General features: G+C 74.4%; 4 protein-coding genes across 6 annotated transcripts; 1 reads left to right on the top strand and 3 right to left on the bottom strand.

Annotated features, from left to right (window-relative positions):
* Nucleotides 1-1565: 1565 nt before the first annotated feature.
* CD248 (CD248 molecule) lies at nucleotides 1566-5259 on the bottom strand. Its single transcript, XM_090054974.1, has one exon. The coding sequence runs from the start codon at nucleotides 5056-5058 to the stop codon at nucleotides 2458-2460; it is 2601 nt and encodes an 866-aa protein (XP_089911100.1). The 5' UTR covers nucleotides 5059-5259; the 3' UTR covers nucleotides 1566-2457.
* A 1845-nt stretch (nucleotides 5260-7104) lies between these two features.
* Nucleotides 7105-9568, bottom strand: FOSL1 (FOS like 1, AP-1 transcription factor subunit). The gene is made up of 4 exons (XM_090055156.1): nucleotides 9499-9568; nucleotides 8036-8251; nucleotides 7660-7767; nucleotides 7105-7513 (listed from the first exon to the last, which is right to left on the bottom strand). The coding sequence occupies exons 1-4, from the start codon at nucleotides 9532-9534 to the stop codon at nucleotides 7106-7108; spliced, it is 768 nt and encodes a 255-aa protein (XP_089911282.1). The 5' UTR covers nucleotides 9535-9568; the 3' UTR covers nucleotide 7105.
* A 182-nt stretch (nucleotides 9569-9750) lies between these two features.
* Nucleotides 9751-13547, bottom strand: LOC149860613 (uncharacterized). Its single transcript, XM_090051543.1, has 3 exons — nucleotides 12980-13547; nucleotides 10381-11716; nucleotides 9751-10304 (listed from the first exon to the last, which is right to left on the bottom strand). Exons 2-3 carry the CDS (start codon nucleotides 11603-11605, stop codon nucleotides 9751-9753), a joined length of 1779 nt encoding a protein of 592 aa, XP_089907669.1. The 5' UTR covers nucleotides 11606-11716; nucleotides 12980-13547.
* A 6321-nt stretch (nucleotides 13548-19868) lies between these two features.
* Nucleotides 19869-22980, top strand: LOC149860612 (cathepsin W-like). Of its 3 annotated transcripts, XM_090055111.1 has the most exons (11): nucleotides 19872-20054; nucleotides 20322-20388; nucleotides 20581-20694; nucleotides 20908-21047; nucleotides 21189-21285; nucleotides 21386-21466; nucleotides 21537-21650; nucleotides 21874-21938; nucleotides 22015-22108; nucleotides 22200-22258; nucleotides 22816-22980. In XM_090055111.1, exons 1-11 carry the CDS (start codon nucleotides 19962-19964, stop codon nucleotides 22933-22935), a joined length of 1044 nt encoding a protein of 347 aa, XP_089911237.1. In that variant the 5' UTR covers nucleotides 19872-19961; the 3' UTR covers nucleotides 22936-22980. The 3 variants fall into 3 exon arrangements, with proteins under 3 accessions (XP_089911239.1, XP_089911238.1, XP_089911237.1); XM_090055113.1 differs by lacking the exon at nucleotides 21386-21466 and having other exon boundaries at nucleotides 19869-20054; nucleotides 20908-21039; XM_090055112.1 differs by lacking the exon at nucleotides 21386-21466 and having other exon boundaries at nucleotides 19870-20054.
* Nucleotides 22981-23317: the final 337 nt, after the last annotated feature.

The following is a 23317-nucleotide window of genomic DNA, read 5'->3' as shown; positions in this document are numbered from 1 at the left end:
CGAAGGCGGCGCGGGGCAGCGCGGGTCCGGGGAGCGGGGCGCCGGGCCGGGCTCCGGGGCTCGCGGGTGACGCCCCCGGCTGCGGCCGGGCCGCACTGAGCTCATCCATGACTCACCTTCCCGGGGGCCCGCGGCACCGCCCTCCCGGCCGGGAGGGAGCCCAGGCGTCCGGGCCCGCCCCTGCCCTGACCCCGGGCCCGGGCCCCTCCCGCCGCAGGAGACACCGCGGGCGCCCGCCTCGCCTCTGTGCTGCGACGGGGCCGGGCGGCCGGGGCCCCGGGGCAGCTGGACCGGGACACGCGCACCCACCCGCTCCTGCCGCCCGCCGCCCGCTCTCCTGCCCCTCTGCGGCGGTCCCTGCCCGTGCTGCCTGCCGCCCGGGAGCGAGCTCAGCTTACAGGCCGGGGCTGCGGCTCGGCAGCGGGGGGCACGGCCTTCACGTGCACACGGGCATGTGCACGCACATCGTCAGGGCCGTGCCCACAGCCAGGGTGTAAGGGCGCGCGCGCGCACCTGCGCACGGCCCAGAGCGGACAGCGCACACTCGCGCTCAGTGCTCACACACACATGCGGGCCCTGTGCATACACTTACACATGCCCTGCACGCACAACTGGAACCCAGCCGTCCGGGACACGCCCCCCCGCCCCCGACATGCAACATGCACACGCACACACGCATGTGCACATTGAACAGAGGCATTCAGGACACACAAGGAACCCGGGCATCTGTGAAACACAGGCATTCGCACACGCACAAGCGCACCGGTGCACACGCACACACAACCCAAGGTCCGGGACACGCGCAGCTGTTGCCTGGTGCCTTCCTTGCACTCCCGTGACCCAGCCCCAGGAACAAACAAGGCGTGCGAGTGTGTGCGCCTGTGTGTGATCACGTGCGTTTCCACCAGGCCTGCCAGGCTGCCTGCCTGGGGCTCCCTGCACAGGGGTGTGAGCCGCCCCCCAGCCCTGGAGAGGACCCAGGAGTCCCCCCCCCCTCCACTACCCGCCAGGCCCTGCCGGCCTCCGGGCTCCCGGCCCTGCCCCCCCATTCCCGAAACCGGAGTGAACCCAGGCGGGCCCCCCCGCCCCAGCTGTTTGCATCAGCCCGCGTCTGTTTCCAGTTTGAGCTCATGCGGGACCGAGCCAGAGACGCCCCCTCCCCCCGGGGGCGCCTTAACCCCTGCGGGGCGGGGGGGCAGGGCACTGCGGGGTGGGAGTGAGGGGCACTGCAAGGCCAGGCGGGGCGGGGGCTGCAGGTCGGGAGTGCGGGGCAAGGCGGGGTGCGGATCGGGAGCGAGGGGCACCAGCAGCTCCAGGGGGGTCCGAGGTGGGGGGGCGGTCACCGCAGGGGGTTTCCAGGCCCCGGGATCTTTAATTACCTCCTAATTACAGAGCTGGAGACAAACAACCCAACCCAGCCCAGCCCTGGCTCTCACCCCGGCCCCACGGAGCCGGGCCCCCGCCCTCCCCCAGAGCCCGGGCGGGCCTCCCAGCCCTACCTCACCGGCCCCCACCCCGCTCCCAGGGGCCGGGGTGGAACCAGCCCCCCCCAAGAAACACGGGGCTTGTGCGTGAAGGTCCTTTTATTACACAGACGCCCCCCAGCGCCTGGACGAGTCCATCCCGCCCCGGGGGGGTCTATTCACATGGGGGGGCTTCACCCCCTCCCCGGGAGAGTCCATTGCAGTCCGGAGGGGGGTGCTCACTTCTACTGGGGGCGACCCCCTTGGGACGAGTCCATTCTGTCCAACCGGGGCGGGTCGATTCACTTCGGGGGGGGGGGGCCTCTTCCCCCTGGAAGGGTCCATTCATTTGAGGGGGTGGGTGTCCAGCCTAGGAGACTCCATTCTGCCGGGGGGGGGGCAATCACTCGCGTGGGACGCCCCATTCACCCCAGCGAGAGGGCTCTTACCCCCGGGAGAGTCCATTCTGCCCCATCGCGGGGGTATTCACCCCTAGGAGAGTCCATTCTGCCCGGGGGGGGGTTCGCCCCCATAGGAGAGTTCATTCACTGCAGGGAGAGTCCATTTTGCCCCGGGGGGCTGTTCACCTTGGGGGGCTTTGACCACCCTGGAAGAAGCCATCCGTGGGGCGGCGGTCCGTCCAGCCTGGCAGAGTCCACTTATCCCCGCCGCCCCCCCACCCCCGGGGGCGTCCGCGCTCTTTCTCCAGCAGCCCTGTGGGGCGGGCTCGTGTCCGTGTCCCTGCGTGGGTCCCGTGGGAGGGCGCTGTGGGCCCCCTTCTCCTGCTACCCCCGAGCCCCCCACTCACCCGGGGGGTGGGCAGACCCGGGGGTCCCAGCCAGATGTGGGGGGCTCCAGGGGGGAACCCCGCCGGGCGGGGCGCTCAAGGGGGGTCTAGCTGCGTGGGAGTCCGGGACGTCCCCGCCAGGCTGGGGGTGAAGGGTGGGTGGGGAGAGCGGAGGGTGCCAGCCTGGGGGGCGGGGCTCCAGGGGGCTCAGAGGCTGGGGGCGGCGGCGGGGGGGCCCTTGGGGCCGGCGCCCCAGCGGGAGCAGAGGGCAGGGCGGGGGCGCGGGCCGGGCCCGGGGGGGCAGCGGGTGCAAAGCACCAGCCCCAGCGCCACCATCAGCACCAGGAAGACGGCGAGGGGCAGCAGCAGCGCCAGCAGCACCCAGCGCCGCCCCCCCCGCCCCGGGCCCGGGCCCCCCTCGGCCAGCCGCGGGGGGGCGCCCGCCGCCGCCGCCGCCGAGCTGGGGGGCTCCCAGGCGCGCGGGGCCGTGGGGCGGGGGCGCGGGGCGAGCGCGGGGGCGCTGGGGGGGGGCACCCGGCGGGCCCGGACGGTGGGGGCGGGGCCGGGGCCGGGAGGGGAGCCCCAGGGCGCCCGGGCCCGCGGGGGAGTGGTGGGGCTGGAAGGGGCGACGGAGCGGCCGGAAGAGGGGCCGCGGGGGTCCCGGGCTCTGGGGGGGCTGGACGCGGGGACCCAGGCGTCTCGCGCCCTGGATGGGGGGCTGGACGAGGGGACCCAGGCGCCCCGGGCCTGGGGGGAGGTGGGGGAGACCAGGGGTGCCCTGACTCTGGCGGGGCGGGTGGGGAGCCCCCAGGTGTCCCGGGCTCCGCGGGCGGTGGGGGGGACCCCGGCGCCCCTGGCTCTGTGGGGGGTGGGGGCCCTGGTCAGGGGAGCCCAGGCGTCCCGGCCCGCAGGGGGGCTGTGGGGGGGTGGGGGGTCCCTGGCTCTGGGGGGGCGGTCAGGGGGTGAGGGGGTCTGCATTCTGGGCCTGGGGGTGGGGGGGACCCAGGCGCCCTCGCTGCCCCGGGGGTCCGGAGACCTGGTCACTGGAGCCCCGGTGCCCCGGGCGGGGTGGGACTGGGCAGGGAGAACCCAGGCATCCCTGGGTCTGTGGGTGAGGGGAAGCCAGGCCCCCCAGGCCCCGTGTGGGGTGGGGGGCTGGGCAGGGAGATCCCCGGCGCCCCTGGCTCTGTGGGCGGGGTGGGGGAGGAGCGGGCTCTGGGCTTGGGGGGAGTCACTGGGGGGAGCCCAGGGGTCCTCGGCTCCATGGGGCTCGCCAGGGAGAACCCAGGCGTCCTCTGCTCTCTGGGGCCGGCCGGGGGGCACCCAGACATCCTCAGCAATGTGGGGCCGGCCGGGGGGAAGCCAAGCATCCTCGACCCCGTGGGGCACCCAGGCGTCCCCAGTCCCGTGGGGGTAGGGAGCCCTGAGCAGGGGGACCCAGGCAGGTGCGGGGGGGGTGGGAGGCGCTCGGGGGGCTCTAGCTGTGCCAGGCCGGGCCTGGGGTGTCCCACCGGGGGTCCAGCTGTAGGCCAGGTCTTCCTCCTCCTCCTCCTCCTCCTCCTCCTCCTCCTCTTCCGGGGGCCGCGGCCAGGCGAAGGCAGGCCCTGGGGCGGCCCCAAGCGGGGCGCAGCTAACGCCGTCGGCCTGCAGCTCGTAGCCCTCGGCGCAGAAGCACTCGAAGCCGCCCTCGTAGTTGACGCACATCTGGTGGCACACGCCGGGCAGCTCGCACTCGTCCACGTCGCCGCAGCCCCCTGCCCCGTCGCCCGCGTAGCCCAGGCGGCAGCGGCACCGGTACCCGCCCGGCGCGTTCTCGCACAGCTGCTCGCACGGGGCCCCGCCTGCCTCGGCACACTCGTCCACGTCCTCGCACGAGTGCCCGTCGCGGGCCAGGCGGTGCCCGGCGGGGCACAGGCAGCGGTAGCCCGCGCCCTCGGAGGCACAGGCATACTCGCACGGGTGCTCGCGGCAGGGCGGCGCCGGCCCGCACGACCGCCCGTCCGCCAGCAGGGCCCTGCCGCTGTGGCAGGCGCACGCGTGGCCGGGCCCCGTGTCCACGCACAGCTCCTGGCAGCCGCCGTTGTCGCCCTCGCACCAGCCCTCGCGTGACGCCGCCTCCTCCTCGCACGGGGGCCCGGGCGGGCTCCAGCCCACGGTGCCGTCCTCGCGGTAGCGGCACAGGGCCGAGGCGGGCGCGCCGGCGCCGCAGCTCAGCGCGGCCACCGTCCCGAAGGGCACGTGGCTGAGCGGGCCCGGCACGGCGCCGAAGGGCGTGGCGTAGCTGGCGGCGCCCAGGCTGGGGCAGGCGCGCGCGTGCGCGAAGCGGCACACGTAGCCGTCGGCGGGCGCCGTGCAGGCTCCGTCCAGCCAGGCCGGCGGCTGGCGGGCGCCGGCGAGGTGGCTCAGGGCCACGCAGCGCGCCAGGCCGCAGCCGGCCGGGGCCTCCTCCCGCGCCCAGTTGGTGTAGGCCGTGTCCTGCTCCCCCGTGGTCCAGGAGTAGCCGCGCAGCGGGCGCCGCGGCTGGCACTGCCGGGGCTGGCGCTGGAGCCCGATCCAGTAGCGCCGGGGGCCCGGCGACGGGCGCGGCGCCTCGGCGAGCAGCTGGGCCACGTCGGCCGCCTCCTCAGGGCGCTTGAGGGTGGCCAGGTCCCCGCCGCGGTCCCGGCAGCTGCGCCAGGCCTCCAGGAAGGGCCGGGGCTGGGGAAACAGGGCCACGCAGCCCCCGGGGCTGCAGCGGGCGGCCGAGGGCTGGGCCGGCGCCGGGCCTGGCAGAGGCAGGCACAGGGCAAGGAGGAGAAGCAGGCGCATGGCGGAGGGGCCCCGGCACTCGCTCTGAGCTCCCCTCGGCCGAGGCCGCCCGGCTACAGTCGGGGCAGGGAGGGAGGGAGGGGCGGGGAGCTGGGCCCAGCCTCCTTGGCCGGGGGACGGGGGTGGAGGCAGGCAGGGACGAGGGGGAGGTGGGGAGCTGGCTGGGCTGGGAGGAAGGGGTGGGGGGGACCCAGGAGTCTGGGCTGATGGAGCCCTCCCCGTCTCCTCCTAAAGCGGGCAGGCGCCGGGGTCCCAGCCCCCAGCTCCCTTCCCGGGGGCACCCAGGCTCCAGGCGCCGCCCCCCACCCCTCTTCTCTTGCCCCCGGCCCCGCGCCAGACGCTGCGCCCCCGCCGCCGGGGGCGACCCCAGGCTCCCGGGCCCCTCGCTGTCACCCCCGGGGTGTCCCCATCCCCCGCTGCTGGAGAGGACGCGGGGCCTCCGCCCGCCAGCTGGGCCGCCCGGGCCCGCCGCGGGGGGAGTGGCGCTGGCAGGCGCTGCCGCCTCACATGCTGCGGGCCGGCCCCGGGGACCGGGAGGGTCCTGCACACGCACACGGGACCCAGGCGTCCCGAGCACGGACACGCCGGGCGTGCCCCCGCCGCACGAGCGGCCCCGTCCCGGGCTCCCCCCGCGCCCCGCCGCTCTGTGGGGGGCGGGGGCCGGGGAGAGGAGGGGGCTGCGGCCGGAAATACCCGGCATTCCTGGGCGTGGGAACCGGGCGGGGGGACAGGACAAGGGGCAGCCCCCGGGGGCCCGATCCGGGGTCTAGCGGGGAGGGCCGACCCCTGCGCCGCCAGGGAGGGGGCAGGGGGTCTGCAGGGGTGGCGCCACCTGGCGGCCAAGGAGGGGAACAGCGGGGCGCGGGGGGGCTCCGGGACGCAGCCCGCACACGGGTGTCCCTCCCGACCCGCAGCCCCTTGTCCCCGCCCCCGAGGTGTGGCCCCGCCCCCCCAGGCTCTGCCCCCATGATCCAGCCCCGCCCCCAGCCGCCCGGAACCTCTCATCACCCCCCATCGCCCCCACCTCCGACACGGCGCCCCCCCCCGCAACCCTCCTCCTGGGTCCCGCCTCCCGCTGGCGCCGACGCCTTGGGGCGGGGGCGGCCCGGACAACGGGGCTCCCTCCCGCCGGGGGACTTGGAGCCGAAGCCTGGGTTCCGCCCCTTGGCAGCCCCCCCAGTGACGTCGTCGCCAGGCCCCGCCCCATGGAACCCAGTCCCTCCCACCAGAGTTTGGTGGCGGCGCCCCGCAGCCCTCAGCACGCACAGCCCCGCTCCGGGCACTGAGTTCATTGCTCCGGCGGCGCCGGTACAAAACCGGGGTGTCACAATAAATAGGAGGGGTCGGGCCTGCCTGCTGCCCGGGGGCTCGGGAGCAGCGTGGTGGGGGCTGGAGCACCCCGCAGATCTCGCTCCCCAGGGGCGCGGGCTCCGGGGCCGGGGGCGGCCCTCGGGGGGGGGGGGCAGCTCTAGAGCAGTCCAGAGCGCAGCCGCGGGGCCCAGCCTGGCCGGGGGGGCAGGATCACGTGCGGCGGCGGAGGAGCCCTGGCTCCTAGACCCCAGCGGCAGACCCAGGGGCCGGGGCCTGCCCGGGGACGGCTCTAGACCCAGTGGGGCGGGGAGGGGCCCCGGGGAAGGTTCTAGACTAGCCCGGCCGGGAGGGGGGACTTGGAGCCCCCCCAGCCCCGGACAGGGCCTGGAGGGGACGCGGGGGGGGGGGGCTCTAGAGCAGCAGCCCCGCGGGACGGGGGCCCGAGATGGGCTGGCAGCGGGACGCAGCCCCGGGAGCCCTGCGAGAGACCGGGTTCTAGGGGCCTGGGAACCGCCCGGCGGGTCCGCGTCAGAGGGCGGGGCCAGGTGCGGAGGGGGCGGGGCTAGCTCCCAAGGGGACCTGACCCGGGCCCACGAGATAGTGATCCCCGAGCGGGGTGGCCCCCGGGCCGGAGTGGGCGGAGCTAACTCTCCCCCGACACTGGGCGGGGCCAGACCCGACGGGGTGAGGCTTCAGATACGGTATGGGCGGGGCCAGGCCCGCACGGGGCGTGGCCTCAAAGGGCCAGGAGTGTGGGGGAGTTGAGGGAACTGGACGATTGGCCGCTGCTGCTGCTGCTGCTCTCGCGGCGGTGGGCGGAGCCACAGGGCTCGGGGGCGGGGCCCGCGGCGGGCTCCGCCTCCCCGGGGGCGGGGTAGCTGAAGACGAGGCTGGGCGTGAAGGGCGTCAGCGAGGGCGTGGCCATGAGCGTGGGCGTGTGCAGCGCTTCGGGCTCCAGCGGGGCGGGGGGCGGGGCCAGCGGCGGGGGGCGGGGCCTGGGCCCCGGGGCGGGGCCGAGCGGGGCGGGCGCTGTGCAGACCGGCCCGTGAGCCGCCAGCGCCAGCTCCAGCCGCTCCTTGTCCCGGCGCAGCTCCGCCACGGTCCGCGTCAGCGCCGCGCGCTCCCCCTCCAGCCGTGCCGTCTCCTGCGGGGGGGCACGCGTCAGCCCGGGTCTCCCCCCACACTCGGCCCCGGGGGCGCGGCGGCAAGGGGAAGCTCCCGCAGCCCCCCCCCCCCCCCCGGCCCGGACGTGCGGGCTCTCCCGGGCCCGCGGGGGGAGCGGGGGCTCACCTGCTGCAGCGACTCCGTGAGCTCCTTGCGCCGGTTGCGGCACTTGGCGGCCGCCAGCTTGTTCCTCTCCCGCCGCAGCCGGCGCCGCTCCTCGTCCTCGGGGGCGAGCTGGGGGGGGCGGGGGTGAGTGCGGCCGGGGGAGCCCCCTTCCTCCCTGACTCACCCCCCTGACTCAGCCCCGAGTCACTTCCTCCCCGAGCCCCCCCGGGCCGCGAGCCCAGGCGTCCTGGCCCCAAGCCAACCTGGGTGACTCCTCTGGCAAGGGGGGCGCCTGGGTCCCCCCACCGCGGAGCCCTCTCCCATGTCTCGCCCGGGACCCCCAGCCTGAGAGTGGGGGAAGCTGGGCACCCAGCCCCCCTCCCCTCCCGGGACTCACCTGCTGGCTGGGCCGGCGCGCGGGGCCGGGCGCGGGGCCCCGGATGATGCCGGGGCGGGGGTAGGGGGGCAGGGCGGGGCCGGGCAGGCCGCAGGGGCTGCCCGCGGGCGGCGGCGGCAGCAGCCGGGGCTGCACCAGCCACTGCAGGGCCTGGCTGGAGGTCACTGCGTCCACGCTGGGCACGAAGCCGGCGCCCCCCGGGCAGGGGGGGTACTTCTGCGGAGAGACGGGGTCGGCGTTAGGACAGTCACCCCCTGCGCGGGTGCTACGGGAGCCCGGACACGTGGACGCGGGCGGCGGGGCCACCCGCAGAGAGCAGCAGCACCCAAAGGAGAATCCCTGCCCCCTCAGGCAGTATAGGGACTAGGACACATGGATAGGAGGCTGTAGGCCCACCCCCCAAGTGCCAGGGGACAGCACCCAGAGGAGAATCCCCGTGGGCAGTATAGGGGCTAGGACAGACGGATTCGGGCTGGAGGGATCCACAACTGGAAGAAGAATCCCCCTAGGCAGTACAGGGACTAGGACTCATGGCTAGGAGGCTGTCTGCAGGTGCCAGGGGGCAGCAGCAGCAGCCATGGGGGATCCCCCCACCAGGGCAGTGCTGTGCCCCAGGTGCCAGTGGGCAGGAGCCGGAGGGAAATCCCCGTGGACAGCACAGGGGCCAGGACACATGGGGTTGGGTGTGCAGCCTCCTGTCCAAGGTGCCTGGGGGAAGCATCGGGAATCCTCCCCCGCAGGGCAGGGCAGGGCAGGGTCCAGGACACATGGGTGGGCGTAGGGAGCTGCTCCAGCAGGTGCTCCACGACCCAGCGGGAAGGGGGACCCCCTCCCCGCTCCGTGCCTCAGTTTCCCTCCCTGCTCCGCACAACGCAGGGCACGGGCCGAGGGCCGGGCCCTGCCCCCGCTGCCCCACCCGGCGTGACTCAGGCCCCTGGCACTCGGGGCCCCGCCCTGACCCACTTCCCAGGCCAGGCCCCGCCTCCTGCCCGGGAGGCCACGAAGCTGCAGCGTCATGGCCCCGCACCTGCCCGCGGGGGGCGCTGGAGCCCGGGACGGGGCGGGGCGGGGCCGCCGGGCTGCGGGAGCGCGCGGGCGCTGGGTGGCTGCCGGGGCCCGGGGCCGTGACTCAGCCCCAGCGGGCCGGGGGTCCCCTGGCTCGCTCCCGCGGAGCCGGGCTGGAGCCCGGGGTCCGGTCCCGCCCGCGCCCCCCCCGCGCCGGTGCTCCCGCGGCCCCTGCCGGCCGCTCCCGGCGCTGCAGCGCTGTGTCCATAGCCCTGTACCGCAGCCCGGGGGGAGTCCCCGGCGGGCCCGAGCGCCCCGCTCCCCTCCCGCGCGGCCCGAGCCGGGCTTGCTCCAGCGCCCCGCTCTCCATGCCGAGGCGCCGGCCCGAGCGGGGGCACCCCGGCGTCCGGCCCCCCGCCCGCGGGAGCGGGCGCGGGCGGCGCCGCTCTCCCCGGTACCTGGTAGGGGCCGCGGGGCGGCGGGGCCTGGTCCATGCCGCTGTGCTCTGCGCCGCCCGCGCGCCCGCCCTTTTTTATGAATGGGAACTCCGCGCCACGTCACTGCTGCCCCGCCCCGCCCCGCCCCGCCCCCTCGGCGGGGATTCCCCCGTCCTGCCTCGGGGACTCCTCGCGCCCCCCCGCCCGCACGCACCTGCCGCCTCACCTCTGCCCAGGGCGCGCGGGGCGTGGCCGCCTGTGACGTAGATGGCCCTATATGGCCGGGTTCCCTCCGGTGGGGCGGGGTTCCCCCGCCACGTGCTGCGGCCAGGTAAACAGGGAGACGCCAGAGGACACACGCGGGGCCGCCCCGCGCGCCGGGGCTCCGTGCGTGGGCCGGGGAGCGCGGCTCTGTCCTGGGCGCCGGGCTCCGTGTCCACGTCTCGTGGCGGCCGTGTCTCGCTCCGCGCCCCCGGGCCCCACGTGCTGGGAGCCCGCAGGCCCGGGAGCGGGGGGGCAGCCCGGGGCCGCGATGAGTAACGGCGGGAGGAAGGAAGAAGGTGAATCAGCCGAGAAGTGTCCGGGCGCGACCCCCACAGCGGCGCCCCGCACTGCCGCCCCGCAGCCCGGGGCCGGGGTCCAGCTGGCGCTGCCCCCATTCCTGTCCCGTGAGTCACCGGGCTCGCTCCCGTGTGTCACATCCTGGCCTGGCCCCGGCCCCGCGCCCCGGAGCCCCGCGCGTGCCGGGGCGCGCCCCCGCGTCCTGACTTCCCCCCGCTGCGGGGAGCCCCCGGCCCCCCCCCCGGGGCTGCGGGGCGCCAGCACGGCTGGGGGGGCACCGCCGTGGGGGGCGCGCCCGGATACTCCCCGGCTGATTCATCTGCTTCCTTCCTCCCGCCTTACTCATCGCAGCCCCGGGGCCTGGGCCCGCCCCCCGCGGAGCCCCGGCGACTCGGCTCCGCCCCCCGTGCTCGCCTCGGCCCAGGCGCCCGGGACACGCACCTGTCGGGGGCGGGGCTCCCGCCTGCCCGGTCTTGCCTCCACCCTGGCTCTGACGTCGGGGACGGGGGTCGTGACGCAGGCCCGGGAGCACCCTCCCCCAGCCCCCCGCAGCTCCCGATGGCTCTGATTGTGGCTGGGGCCGCTGGGGTCCATATGCGGGGGGCCCGGACGCCTGGGTCCAGCCTGCGCGCTGCGGGGTGCTCCGGAGGGTCCGTGCAGGGCCCCGGGCCCCCAGAGCGGGGCTCTGTGCGTGCGTGAGAGTGCAGTCACGCAACACGGCACGCCTCCCCGAGCCTCCCCACGCGCGCACAGGGGCACAAGTCACCGCACTCGGGGGGCCCGGACACAATACACAACTCACCGCACCCGCACAGCCCTCTACACCGCACGTAGCTATCCACAGGCAGCTCCCCCCCGCTACACACCACCCCCCGCTCACCACAGGCACACGGCCCGCACACGCACGGCTACCGCGGGCACAGACGTGGGACACAAGCGGCTGCAGCCGCCGCACAGCTCCGCAGAGCCCACAGCAGGACAGCCGGCCGCCGCACGCACAGCTCCGCACACCCGTGTACACCGCCGCAGCCCCGCAACCAGCCGGGCCTGCGCGGGGGAAGGCACAACCACGCCGTGGCACCGCACTGCCGGGGGGCGGAAGGGACACAGCCCGCCGGGCCACCCACCGCCCCCCGCGCGGTCCCCAAGGTGAAGCGCCGGCCCGACTGGGGCGGGGGCGGGGGCTGTGGCCAGCTGCGGGAGGGCAGGGGGAAGATGTGGATGGCTCGGGGCTGGCTCTGGCAGGGCAAAGCGGGGCAGCTGGCTCGGTGGCGTGGTGCAAACTGGGCCTGTGATGGATTGAAGACCCCAGCCCAGCCCAGCCCAGCCCCTCACCCTGCTCCCCCCCGCGCACACACACTTCCCCATGATTACTTGCTGTATTTATTGCTCTCTCCGCAGTGCTTCTTGCAGCGAGTGGTGGGCATGGGGAGCTGGGGTACATCCCGCGGTACCTCCTGATTTCCACTTTCAACCCCACAAACTCCCTGGACCAAGCCCACCAGAGCGCTGGGAGCTGCCAAACACTGGTGTCAGGTCCCTGTTCCCCACTCCCGCTGCCGCACATCTGTGCCAGTCTGACATGCCTGGGGGGGCTGGGCTGGAAGGGGGGGTCTCAGGCAGCTACCCCTTATGGGCATGTTGATGTGAGCAGTCAGCGGTGGTGTGGCACCAGCACCTGGGGGAGAAGCGGTGGGGTTACCAATGGGCCAGGAAAGGCCAGGCAGTCAGTAAAGAAATCACCTGAAAATGCTCATCAGTAAAAAAACCAACACAAGAACAACCGAACTGCAGCTGTTGGTGAAACTCCCTCTTGGAGACAAGTCGGGCACTGGAAACGGAGCTGGACTGAAGCAGGACAGGCAAAGGCAGCGCCCCCTGGTGGCCGAATGGGGCAGGGCGGCCTTGTCCAGGCTGCTGGCAGACGTTGCTTTCATGGCCCAATGGAGATTTAATTTCAATCCTATCCTGACGGTGATCCTGCCCCCGGGGGTCCCCGCCTCCTCTTCCCCACAATCCCAACCCTGCACTGGCAAGCCTAATGGGGAAGTGACTGCAGGGACCATCCAGCCCTGCCCCCAGAGCCGGGGAGTCCCTGGAGCCAGCTGATGGGCAGCTGACTGTGGGGACGGCCACCCCCCCCGGGGCAGGCAGGTCCCCAGAACTGGCCGAGGCCCGGGGGGCGGGGCGGGGCGGGGCGAGTGCAGTACTCGGTGGGAACCCTTCCCCCAGGCTTCCTTTTGTGGCATACTGGGATCTGATTTGATCCCAGGTGTGATCCAGTCCTAGTCATGGCCCCAACCCCGCGGCCCACCACTGCACCGGCACCACGAGAGCTGGCTGCCCGATGCTCAGCTGACTCTGGGGCCCCCCCCGGGGTCAGAGGGTCCCTGGAGCCGGGCAGTGATCAGGTGATGAAGCAGCAGGATGAGGACCGGGCCGGGCGGGTTGGAGACCCCGGTGGGCCCGCCCCGCCCCCGCCCACTGCAGGCCGCCCAAACCCGCCATGGACAGGCTGATGCGGCCGCTCCCACAGCCGTGCTGTAGCCGCGTTTCCATGACGTGCTGGAGCACGTGGCCGGGTCCTCACCCCCCAAGTGGTCTATGCCCACGGGGCGGGGCCAGCCTCAGGGGGCGGGAGAGAGCACCCGGGGCAAGCCGGTGCCCAAGGGCAGGTAGGGTTAGGGGGCGGGGTCTATAGCCAGGGCGTGGCCGATATCCAGGGGGCGGAGTCAAGCCCTCAGGGAGGAGCTGGTCCAAGGCGGGTGTGGCCGGGGCGGGGGCGGGGGCGGGGCCAGGGCGGGCTGGACCCAATGCCCTTGTCTGGTGCCCCTGCACCCCGCTTCAGCCCCACCCCCACGACACCCCCAGGCCGTTTACCCCTCCCCGCGCCAGCCTCGCGCTCCCGCAGATCCATCTCCCAGCCCAGCCCAGCCCCCACCTTGGGTGGTCATGAGGAGCCGCAGCCGCGAAGGTCCAGCCGGTAGCCACGTCCCGGGGCAGGCCGGGAGCGCGGCGCAGCCCGCTCGGACCAGGGCTCTCGCCGCCCTTGCCGAGCTCCCGGCTCCCCGCCCGCTCTGGCCGCGGCCCCGGCTCCGCAAAGCGCCCGTAAGACATTCACACTCAGTAGCAAGTAATGTCCAGAGAGGATACCCGCACACACTGAAAGAACAGTGCCCGCAAAAGGTACTGGCGGCAGGACGGAGCACCCGTGGGCAGGAAAAGCTGGAGACGGTCTGCACAAACGTGAAACCACCCCAGCTCTGCGCAGCCGACGCCCCCCGCGCAGGATGCTGATGCTTAGTTAAAAAACACCCAAACAAAACCTCAAGCCCAAATGCCGGTCAGTGAAGCCCCCCCCGCCCCCGGCCGTGAGCGCAGGCGCAGCAGCAGCGCCCCCTGCCGGCGGGGCTGGAGGCGGCGCTCTCAGCCACGTGCTGCTGCCGCCGGGGCCGAGCTGGGCGGAGGGGGCGGGGGGGGCAGGGGGCTGCATGGTGCGGGTGGCGACATCGCGGGGTGAGGAGGGGAGAAGGGTGTCAGCACAACCCGCCGAACCAGGACAGTGTCTCTCTCTCCTCCGCTCGGGGCTCAACCCCCGGCGTCCGCCCCGGCCGGGGCCTGTCGGGGAAACCCGCGGCGGGGCGCTGTGCCCGGGCACAGGCTGGCCGCGTCCGCCCCGCGTGGGGAGCCCCGGTGTCCGCGCCTGCGGCTGCGGCTGGGGGCGCCAGCGAGTGCTGCGTGTGCTGCGGGGGGGAGCTGCTGCGGGCTGGGGGGCGCACGCATGGGTACACAGCACACAGCCGTGCACAGCCACACAACACCGCATCCCCGCGGAGCTGCGTCCCCCCGCCCACAGGCACCGCCCGGCAGGACACAAGCACCGGTCCGCACGACCAGGCGGCCCTACACAACTCACCGCAACCCCGCACAGCTGCACGGCACCGCACACCTCGCCATAACCACAGCGCCTGGCGCACGCAGCTCTGCGCCCCGCAACAGGGGCCCACGCTGCGGCGGGGGCAATCTACCCCGCCCCCCCCCGCGACTACACGACGGTGCACAACCGAGCAGAGCCCCCGGCCGAGCTGCACAAGCACACAGTGCCGGGCGCCGGCCCCGCCACACGGCCCCGCCACGCAACACGAGTCCTCCGCGCACGGGGGCCTGGCGACACAACCGCACCGCACTAGACGACTCGCCACAGCCGCACGGCCCGGCCACGCACCCGGCACAACCAGCCAGGCCTGCCCAGCCCGGCCCAGGGGCTGCGGGGGCGAAGGCAGCACCGCGCGGAGGGCCCGGCCCGCAGCCCCGCCACCCCACCGCGCACAGCCCGCCGGGCCACGCACCGCACCCCCCGCGCGGGCCTGGCCCCTGCAGGTGCTGGAGAGGAGGGTGACACAGCCCGGGACACGGCCCGCAGCCGCCGCCGCCGCCCGCCCGCCGTGCCCCGCACTCCCGCCGCGCAGCCCGCAGGCAGACACGGCGCGGGGACCCGACTTCACACCCGGCCGGGGCGGGACAACGAACAGCGGGGGGGGCTGCGGGTCGGGAGGGAGGGGCACGAGGGGTGGGAGTGACCCCCCCCCCCGCAGCCCCCCCGGCTCTCGCACCTCCGCCCGCAGCCCTGCGCCTTCCTGCAAGGGCCTCAAACACCCCCGGCCGCGGGCCAGAGCAGCCATGGCCCCCGCCGCGCTCCGTGCCGCCGTCCTGCCGCTGCTGGGCCTGGGGGTGGCGGCCGGAGCGCCCCCGGAGCCCCCGAGCCGGCCGGGTACCGGGGCTGCGGGCGGGGGGGAGGGGAGGGGGCCGCGGGCGGGCCGAGGAGCTCCCGGTGCGGGGAGCGGGGCACCACTAACCCGCCCCGTGGCAGGCGGGGCTGACCCGCGTGTTCGAGGACTTCGTGACTCGCTACAACAAGACCTACGGCAGCCCCGCCCCTGCGCCCAGGCCCCGCCCCTCGCGCCCAGGCCCCGCCCCTGCCCACCTGCTCGGCCCCTCCCCGCTGTGGCCCGCGTCCCACGACCCCGGCCCGGCCCCGCTCACGTCTCTGCCCCAGGGCGCCGCGGGCCCCCGGGCGGGAGACCCCCGCGTCCCCGCAGCCGTGACGTGCCCGGGCGGTCGGGTCCGGCGGGGGCGGGGGCGGGGGTCACCGCTGCCTCCCCGCCCCCCATCCACATCCCCCGGGATCTGCCCCCTCCAGTTACCCCCCAGGGCACGTGCGGCTCCTGCTGGGCCTTTGCTGCTGCCGCCACGGGAGGCGCTCCGGTCCGGCCCTTCCAGCGGCGCGGGCGTGAGGGGCACGGGGGGCGGGGGGCTGTCAGGCGGCAGTGAGGGGCAGGGCTGTCCTCGTGCCTTGCACACGTGCACGCGTGCTGGCCTGTGCGGGGGCTGCCCCTGGGGCGCCTTCGGCACCGTCCACCGGCTCGGGACGTCGGGGCTGCCGCGGGGCGGGGCGGGGCCCCCCACGCCGGGGACGGACGCCGCGTCCCTGCCAGGTCCGGGCACTGCCGTGCTCTACCCACACGGGCAGTGCCGGGGCCCAGGGCGACACGCAGCGCTTCCGGCGAGACGCGAGGCCGGCTCGGGCAGCGGGCGGGCGTGCAAGTGACCCAGCCCGGTCCGTTTCACGCGTGCGTGTGTGCACGCGTTTCCTACACACGCGCCTTATTTGCGTGTGTGGGCGGGTGAATGTGCCAGACGCCTGGGGTCCTTGCGTGCATGTGTGTGCGTGTCACGTTTGTGTCCTGGACACGTGAATCCACGTGCCCGCGCGTGTCCCCGATGCCCCTGTGACTGCGTGTGCCTCCGTGCCGCCTGCGCACGGGGAGAAGTCTAGCTCTGGGGGGCTTTCTCCCCCCGACCCAGCCCCTCCGCGCCCCCCAGAGCTGGCTGCCCACGTCGCCCCGCGGGGCCCGTCCCTTGCTCCTGCAGGTACCATCCCTGCCCGCCCCTCCCCCTTATTGCCCCCACGGTCCCACTGACCCATGCCCTCCCCCCCACGCCCCGCAGCACTCCCGAGGGGGCAGCATCACCGAGCACGTGGCGTCCGGCTGCCACCCCGACCTCCTGAGTCACGCGGGCTCTGCTGAGGGTGAGTGGGGGGCTCTGGGGGAGGCAGGGGTGAAAGGGGTGGGGTCTGGGCCATGGTGGCACTGCTGGTCCCCCCCCCGTGGCCGGCCGGAGAGGATCCCGCGCTGGATCGTCAAGAGCTCGCACGGCTCCGCCGGGGGGGGAGGTGAGCTGGGGGGGGCACAACCCCGGTGTCTGGGGCGCAAACGCACGCACGCGCGTGCAAAACACAGGTGTCCAGGAGACGCGCACGAAGGCCACGTGTCCGGGACTCAGCCCTGCACACACTGCACAGGAGCGGAGCACTGCACACGAGCCCGGGGCTGCGGTGCAGCCGGCTCTGGGTGCCACGCGCCCCTGGGTGCGCGGAGAGCTTGCCCAGCTGCGGCGCGGGGCGGCCGGCCTTGCGGGACGCCGGGTGGAGCCGGCTCTGGAAGCGCAGCTGAGCGGGGGCCTGGCGCGGAGGGACGGGGGGCAGTACCAGGGGCTGCAGCTGGCTCCGGGCGGGGGTGAGGGGCATCGGGGGAGGCGGGGGCCAGCCCTGAGGGGGTGGGGGTAGGAGGGCAGGGGGGAGATGCCGCTGGCTCTCGGGGGCCGTGGTGGGTGTGGCTGGGGGGGGCAGGGCGGTCGTGAGCTACGCCCCTGCCCGGCCACTCACCCTGCTTGCCCCCGCCCAGGGCTGCTTCCGGCTCTGCCGCGGGGCAACGCGTGCGGCAGCGCGGGGCAGGACGGGCCGGGGCACGGCCCGTCCGGATCACTGCCCGGCCTGGCCTGCCCAAGGGCCGGCGCATGGGCGACACGGGCCGGCGCGGACAGTGACCGGGTGTGACGGAGCCGTGGAGTTGCGGGGAGGGGAACACGCGGGGAACAGCGTCCGGGACACACGCACACGCACGCACCACCCCCCGCAGGCATCCGGGATGCCTCTCCCCCACACAGAGCCCAGGTGTCCGGCACATACCCCCCTCCCCAGTGACTTACCTGCTCTACTTATGGCTCTCTCTGGGGTGCCCCTGCCAGAGGATGTGGGGAGCTGGGGGACACCGTGGGGTGACCCCTGGCTTCCACCCCCCCAGCACTCCCTGGACCGGCCCCACCAGAGCCCTGGGAGCTGCCAGCCCTTCCCTGTGCCCGTGCTGCACGTCCGTGCCAGGCTGACGTGCCCGGGGGGGGCGGGCATGCTGGGGGTCTCAGGCAGCTCCCAGCCCCGTGCTCACGGGCATGCTGGTGGGGGCAGTCAGAAGTGGGGCGCAGACCCCTCCTGTAGCACCAGCATCCGGGGGAGAAGGGGGTGGGCGGGGGGGGACAAAAAGCTGGAAATGCCCATCAGTAAAACCCCCCAGCCGTGCTCTGGCTGTTGGTGACCCCCCCCCCCCGAGACTTGTGGGGCACTGCGAGGCTGGACAGGAGCGCGGGCAGAGCATGGCTGGGGGGGGCAGTGCAGCCCACTGCCGGCAGACGTTTCTTTCATGGCACAACATAGATCCGATCCTCTCCCAATAGAGATCCTGCCCCAACCCCTCCCCCCCCCCGCCGCCGCCGCCGCCGCCGCCGCCCTTCCCCAACCCCAACCCTGCACCAGCAAGCCTGACGGGCAGATGACTCCAGCGACCATCTCCCCTCCCTCCCCCCAGCCAGAGGCCCTGGAGCCAGGTGATGATCAGCTGGTGGGCAGCTGACTCTGAGGACCCCCACTCCCCCCACCGCCCAGGGCAGTAGGTGCCCCAGAGCTGGCCAACCCGCAGGTGGGCCGGGGTGGGGGGAGTGCGGTGCCCTGTGGGCCCCCAGCCTGCTGGCAGACCTTCTTTTTATGCCACGATTAGATCCAATTTGATCCCAGTTGTGATCCAGCCCTAGTCATGATCCCAACCCCGCAGGCCACCACTACACTGGGAAGGTGAAAGCTGGGTGCCCGATGGTCAGCTGACTCTGGGGACCCCCGCCCCCCCCCCGGGCAAGTGGGTCCGTGGAGCTAGGCACTGATCAGCCGATCAGGGCTGCAGCCGGACCAGGACCGGGCCGGGGTGGGGTGGGCTGGAGACCCCTGCCCATGTTCAATTCAGGCTGCCTAGGACCAGCCGTGAAATGATGGAGACCGGAACTGGCCCCTAACGATGACACAGACTTCGCAGAACCATTTTGTAGGTTTGTTTCCTGTTTCACTGTGCTCTGCTCTGCTGGGACATGCGGCTGCCCCCCCAGGCAAGATGTGATTAATCTGTGAAACACCTCATCCTAAAAGCAACATCTGCCAGAGGCCTCAGGGCTTTGTAGATGCCCTACCCCCACCCACGTGCTGCTGCTGCGTCCCAAGAGCTGCCTGTAATACTGCTCGGTCCTGTGTGAGCGTCTCGCTGGGACAGCGGCGGTGGGGCTCGGGCTTGGGGGAGCCCATCAGGGGAGCAAGAGGAGCCGGGGGGCTGGGCGGGGGCCGGAGGTGGGGGAGGTCGGGGGTTGGCGGGCGGGGTGTTGAGACAGGCTGGGGGCTGACAGGAATGGGGACTGGGGCTGCAAAGGGACTGACGCCTGGCGCTGGTGGTTGGGGGGGGGGGCGGAAGGGGCAGGGTGAGGGCTACGCAGAGGTTCCCAGCACCACACACCTGAGCATAGGCCTGGCACACCACACAGCCACGTGACACTAGTACACAGCTCACCGTGAGCACATGGCCTGACGCAGCGCAGCTCTCCCCGCACGGCCCGTGCACTGCCCCGCCACACACCACTGCACAACTCGCCACGACCACGCGAGCAGGACACACAGCACCTGTGCTACACACCATAGTGCACAACCGAGCAGAGCCCTGGCCGGGCGACACAAGCACACAGTGCCCGGCCCCGGCCCCGCCACGCAACGCGAGTCCTCCGCGCACGGGGGCCTGGTGACACAACCGGAGCACACGAGACAACTCAACACCACCGCACACCCGGCACAACCAGCCAGGCCTGCGGGGGCAGGACCACGCTCCAGCCACAGCCCGCGACACCCCGCGCACCCTGCAGCTATGGCGGGGGGGGGGGGCTGGCCACCCAGCTGCACAACACACCCCGCCGCACGGCGCGGCCCGGAGCGGGCCTGGCACCGGCACCTGCGGGAGAGCCCCGCACACCCCCGCAGCTGCCCCCGCCCGCGTGCCCCGCGCTCCCGGCGCGGGCGCCGGCGGCCCCGAGCCGGGAGCGAGCCGGGAGCGGGCCGGGGGCGGGGCGGGAGTGCGGGGCACGGGCGGGCGGGGGTGGAGAGCGAGGCCGGATCTCGCACCTCCGCCCACGGCCCGGCGCCGTCCGGGGGGGCCGCGGCCGCGCTCAGCCCCGGCAGGAGACCCCCGGCGGCGCCACCCGGCCTCGGTTCAGACGCTGCCGGTAGCCGGCACGCGGAGCGTGAGGGGGGGCGTTACCCCCGCCACCTGATGACGTCAGGGCCGCCCTTGTCACCGATCCACTCCGCCAGGGTGGGGGCGGGCGCGGGGACAGACGGGGGGGGGGTGGGGAGCCCCGAGCTGGGATGCGGGGCGCCACGTGCTGGGTGCGACGGCTGGCAGCTCCGGGACCCGCCCCCGCCCCGACCGAGAGGGCCCCCAGGCGTGCGGGCTCCCCGCGCGCCCCGCACCCGAGGACCCCCGGCCCGAGCCAGAAGAGGCCCCCGTGCAAACCTGGGGCTGCGGCTTCGGGGGAAGCGGGGAAAGGGGCCGCGGCGGGGGCACTGCCGGGGGGGCAGCGGGGTGGGGAGGGGGGCGAGCCCCTGCCGGAGCCCGCGGCCCCACCCCCATCGCAGCCTCGCCGGATCTCGCACCTCCGCCCTCAGGCCTGCGCCTTCCTGGGGGGCGAAACGTGCGCCTCCCCCGCGGGCCAGAGCAGCCATGGCCCCCGCCGCGCTCCGTGCCGCCGTCCTGCTGCTGCTGGGCCTGGGGGTGTCGGCCGGAGCCCCCCCGGAGCCCCCCGAGCCCGGCCGGGTACCGGGGCTGCGGGCGGGCGGGGGGGAGGGAGCTGCGGGCGGCGGGGGCGAGGAGCTCCCGGGCGGGAGTGCGGGGCGCGGGTGCGGGGGGGGAGCTGCGGGCGGCGGGGGCGAGGAGCTCCCGGGCGGGAGTGCGGGGCGCGGGCGGGGAGGGGGGGCGGCGGGCGGCGGGGGCGAGGAGCTCCCGGGCGGGGGCGCGGGGCCCCGGCAAGCGGGGGGCGGGGTGGCGGCTGCGGGGCACCACCAACCCGCGCCCCCGTGGCAGGCGGAGCTGACCCGCGTGTTCGAGGACTTCGTGACTCGCTACAACAAGACCTACGGCAGCCCCGGAGGTGCCCGGGGGGGCGCACGGGGTGTTGGGGGCAGCGCGGAGGGGCCTCGGCCTGGCAGGCGCCGGTGGGGGTGAAATAGGGGGTAGGCGGGGCCGGGCGGGGGTAAAGGGGGGCTGCGGGGCGTCAGGAGCCATGCGGGGGGATCCCGGGCTGGGGGGCCCCGGGGTCGCTGACCCCCCCCCCCGCCCCCAGAGCGGCGCCGGCGCCTCGGGATCTTCGCCCGGGCCCTGGAGGACGCGCGGCGGCTGCAGGAGGCGGCGGGAGGCGCCGCCCGCTTCGGCCCCACCCGCTTCAGCGACCTCACGGGTGAGCCCCGCCCCGCGCGCTCAGGCCCCGCCCCAATGGTCTAAGCCCCGCCCGGACCCGACAGGTCGAGGCCCCTGGCCCCGCCCCCGTCAAGCGGGCTTTGCCTTGACTCCGGAGCCCCGCAGTCTGTGGGAGCCCCGCCCCCTGCTCCAAGCCCCGCCCCCGCATCGCGCGCTTCTTGCCCCGACTCGCCCCGCCCACGTCTCTGCCCAGAGGAGGAGTTCAGGGGGCGCTGCACGCCCCTCTCGGGCAGGAGACCCCCCCGGGCCTTTCTGCGCCGCCCCCCCGGGAAGTCGCCGCCCCGCCGCTGTGATTGGAGGAAGGCAGGGGCCGTGACCCCCCCAGGTAACCAGGTAAGGGGGGGCTGGAGCCCCCAGCGAGCCCCTGCTCTGCCAGCGCCGCTCCGGGCGCTCCGCTCCGCCGCTCGGCGGGCCGGGGCTGCTCCGCACGGGACAGGGGGCCCGGCCCCACCTGCCCCCCTCCGTGCCCCCCAGGGCTTCTGCTGCTCCTGCTGGGCCTTTGCTGCCGTCGCCAACGTGGAGTCGCTCCTGTTCATCCACTTCCAGATGCTCTACAACCTCTCGGTGCAAGGTGGGCGCGGGGCACCGGCGGGGCCTGGGGCGGAGGCTGCGGTCGGAGGGCGGGGCACCGGCGGGGCAGGACCTGCGCTCACGCCTGCCCCTTGCCGCAGAGGTGCTGGACTGTAGCCACCTCCGCGACGCCTGCGCGGGCGGCTACCCCTGGGACGCCTTCGGCACCATCTACCGGCTCGGTACGTAGGGGCGCCCCGGGCGCGGCACAGACCCCCCCCCCCGGCATGACGGACACGGCCTCTCCCCCAGGCGTGACCACCGCGGAGCTCTACCCGTACCAGGGCCGGCTGGGCCAGTGCCGGTGGCAGCACAGTCGCCTCCTGCGCATCGAGGGCTTCTCCACGCTGCCGGCCGACGAGCGAGGTGAGGGGGCGCGCGGGGGGACCCGGCCCTTGCCAGTCAGCGTCTCGCTCCTGCGGGCAGCGTGCCCGTGTCCCGGGCTCCGGGGGCCCGTGCTCGGTGCGTGCCTGCCCTGTGGCTGCGTGTGCATCCGCGGCTGGCATGCAGTTGGGCTGGGCCTGGCAGGAAGTCTGGCTGCGGGGGGCGTCACGGCCCCAACCCCGGCCCGACACTCTCCGTCCCGCAGAGCTGGCTGCCCACGTCGCCACGCAGGGCCCCGTCACTGTGCTCATGAACTCCAAGCTCCTGCAGGTACCATCCCCGTCCTCCTCCCCCCCCCTTTGGCCCCAATAGTCCTGCTGACCTCTGCTCCCCCCCGCCCCCCCAGAGCTACAGAGGGGGTATCATCACCAAGCATCTGGTGTCTCACTGCGACCCCAACCACCTGGATCACGCGGTGCTGATCGTGGGCTATGGCCGGGGTGAGTGGAGGGCTCTGGGGGAGGCAGGTCCCCCCAGTCGGGGTTATGACGTCACTGCTGACCCTCCTGCCCCCTCCCCTATTCGCTGCAGAGAAGAAGATCCCATACTGGATTGTCAAGAACTCGCATGGTCTGGACTGGGGGGAAAAGGTGAGCGGGGAGTGGGGGGAGTGACACAAGATCCCAGTGCCGGGGTGTGCATGCACACATGTGCAGAACGAAGGTGTCCCCCCCCCACACAACCCAGGTGTTCAGGGCCTCATTGCTGCACAGTCCAGGCGTGTGGACCCCGTGCCTGCTAGCCCAGTGTCCAGGACACCCACAGCCCCACTGGTGCCCGTCCCCCCCACTCCCCATGCCCTGGAGCTGCTGGCCCCGGGGGCAGGGATGCAGAGGGCTGCGGGGTGCAACACATCTCTTACTGCGCCCAGTTGGGGGCGGGGGGGCTGGGCCAGGGACACGGGGCCCTTGCTTGGCCCTTGCTGCAGCCAGGTCTGGAAGTGTGTCTGACTGAGGTCCCGGGTGCTTGCTGGGGGGTGGGGGGGGGGGCATTGCCAGAGGCTATGATCTAGCTCTCATGGGGGAGGTCATTGTGGAGGGGGGGCATGCATCGAGGAGGGGTTGGGGTCTGTGGCTGGCTCTAGGGGGGACAGCCGGCTGCGGAACCCTCCCCAGCCCCTCCCCCCACTCTGCCCTCCCCCCTGCAGGGGTACTTCCGGATCTACCGTGGGAGCAACGCATGCGGCATCGCTGAGATCCCCATCACAGCCACCGTCGGGCATGACGGGGCTGGGGGCACGGCCCAGTTCGCTCCATGCCCGGCCTGACCCTGCCCAGTGGGTGGGAGGGACACAATAAAGCTTCAAGGCAGAGCACAGCGTGGCAGGATATGCCGGGGCGTGGAGCTGGGGGGAGGGGGAACCTTGGTCATGGGACACCCATGTGCCCAACCCAGGCATCTGGACCCATCCACGCAACGGGCCTGGGCAGCCGGGTGCCCCCTGCCCCCACCATCCCCCCCTGCTCTTTGCACTCTCTCTGCGTGCTCCTCCCAGTGGGCAGGGGGCATCCCAGGGTGTCCCCTACTTCCCACCATCAACCCCCTCCCTTCCCCGACCAGTCCCACCACAGTAGTTGTCATCAGGAAAGAACCCCGCGGAGCTCCGGCTCTTGGTGAAATTCCCTGAGACGAGGGGCACCAGCGCCAGA

This window comes from Crocodylus siamensis, chromosome 6, assembly GCF_052110815.1.
Source record: "Crocodylus siamensis isolate JL-2025a chromosome 6, ASM5211081v1, whole genome shotgun sequence".
Classification (NCBI taxonomy): domain Eukaryota; kingdom Metazoa; phylum Chordata; order Crocodylia; family Crocodylidae; genus Crocodylus; species Crocodylus siamensis.
The sequence above is the reverse complement of the archived record's forward strand: the minus strand, read 5'-3'. Positions and strand labels throughout refer to the sequence as shown.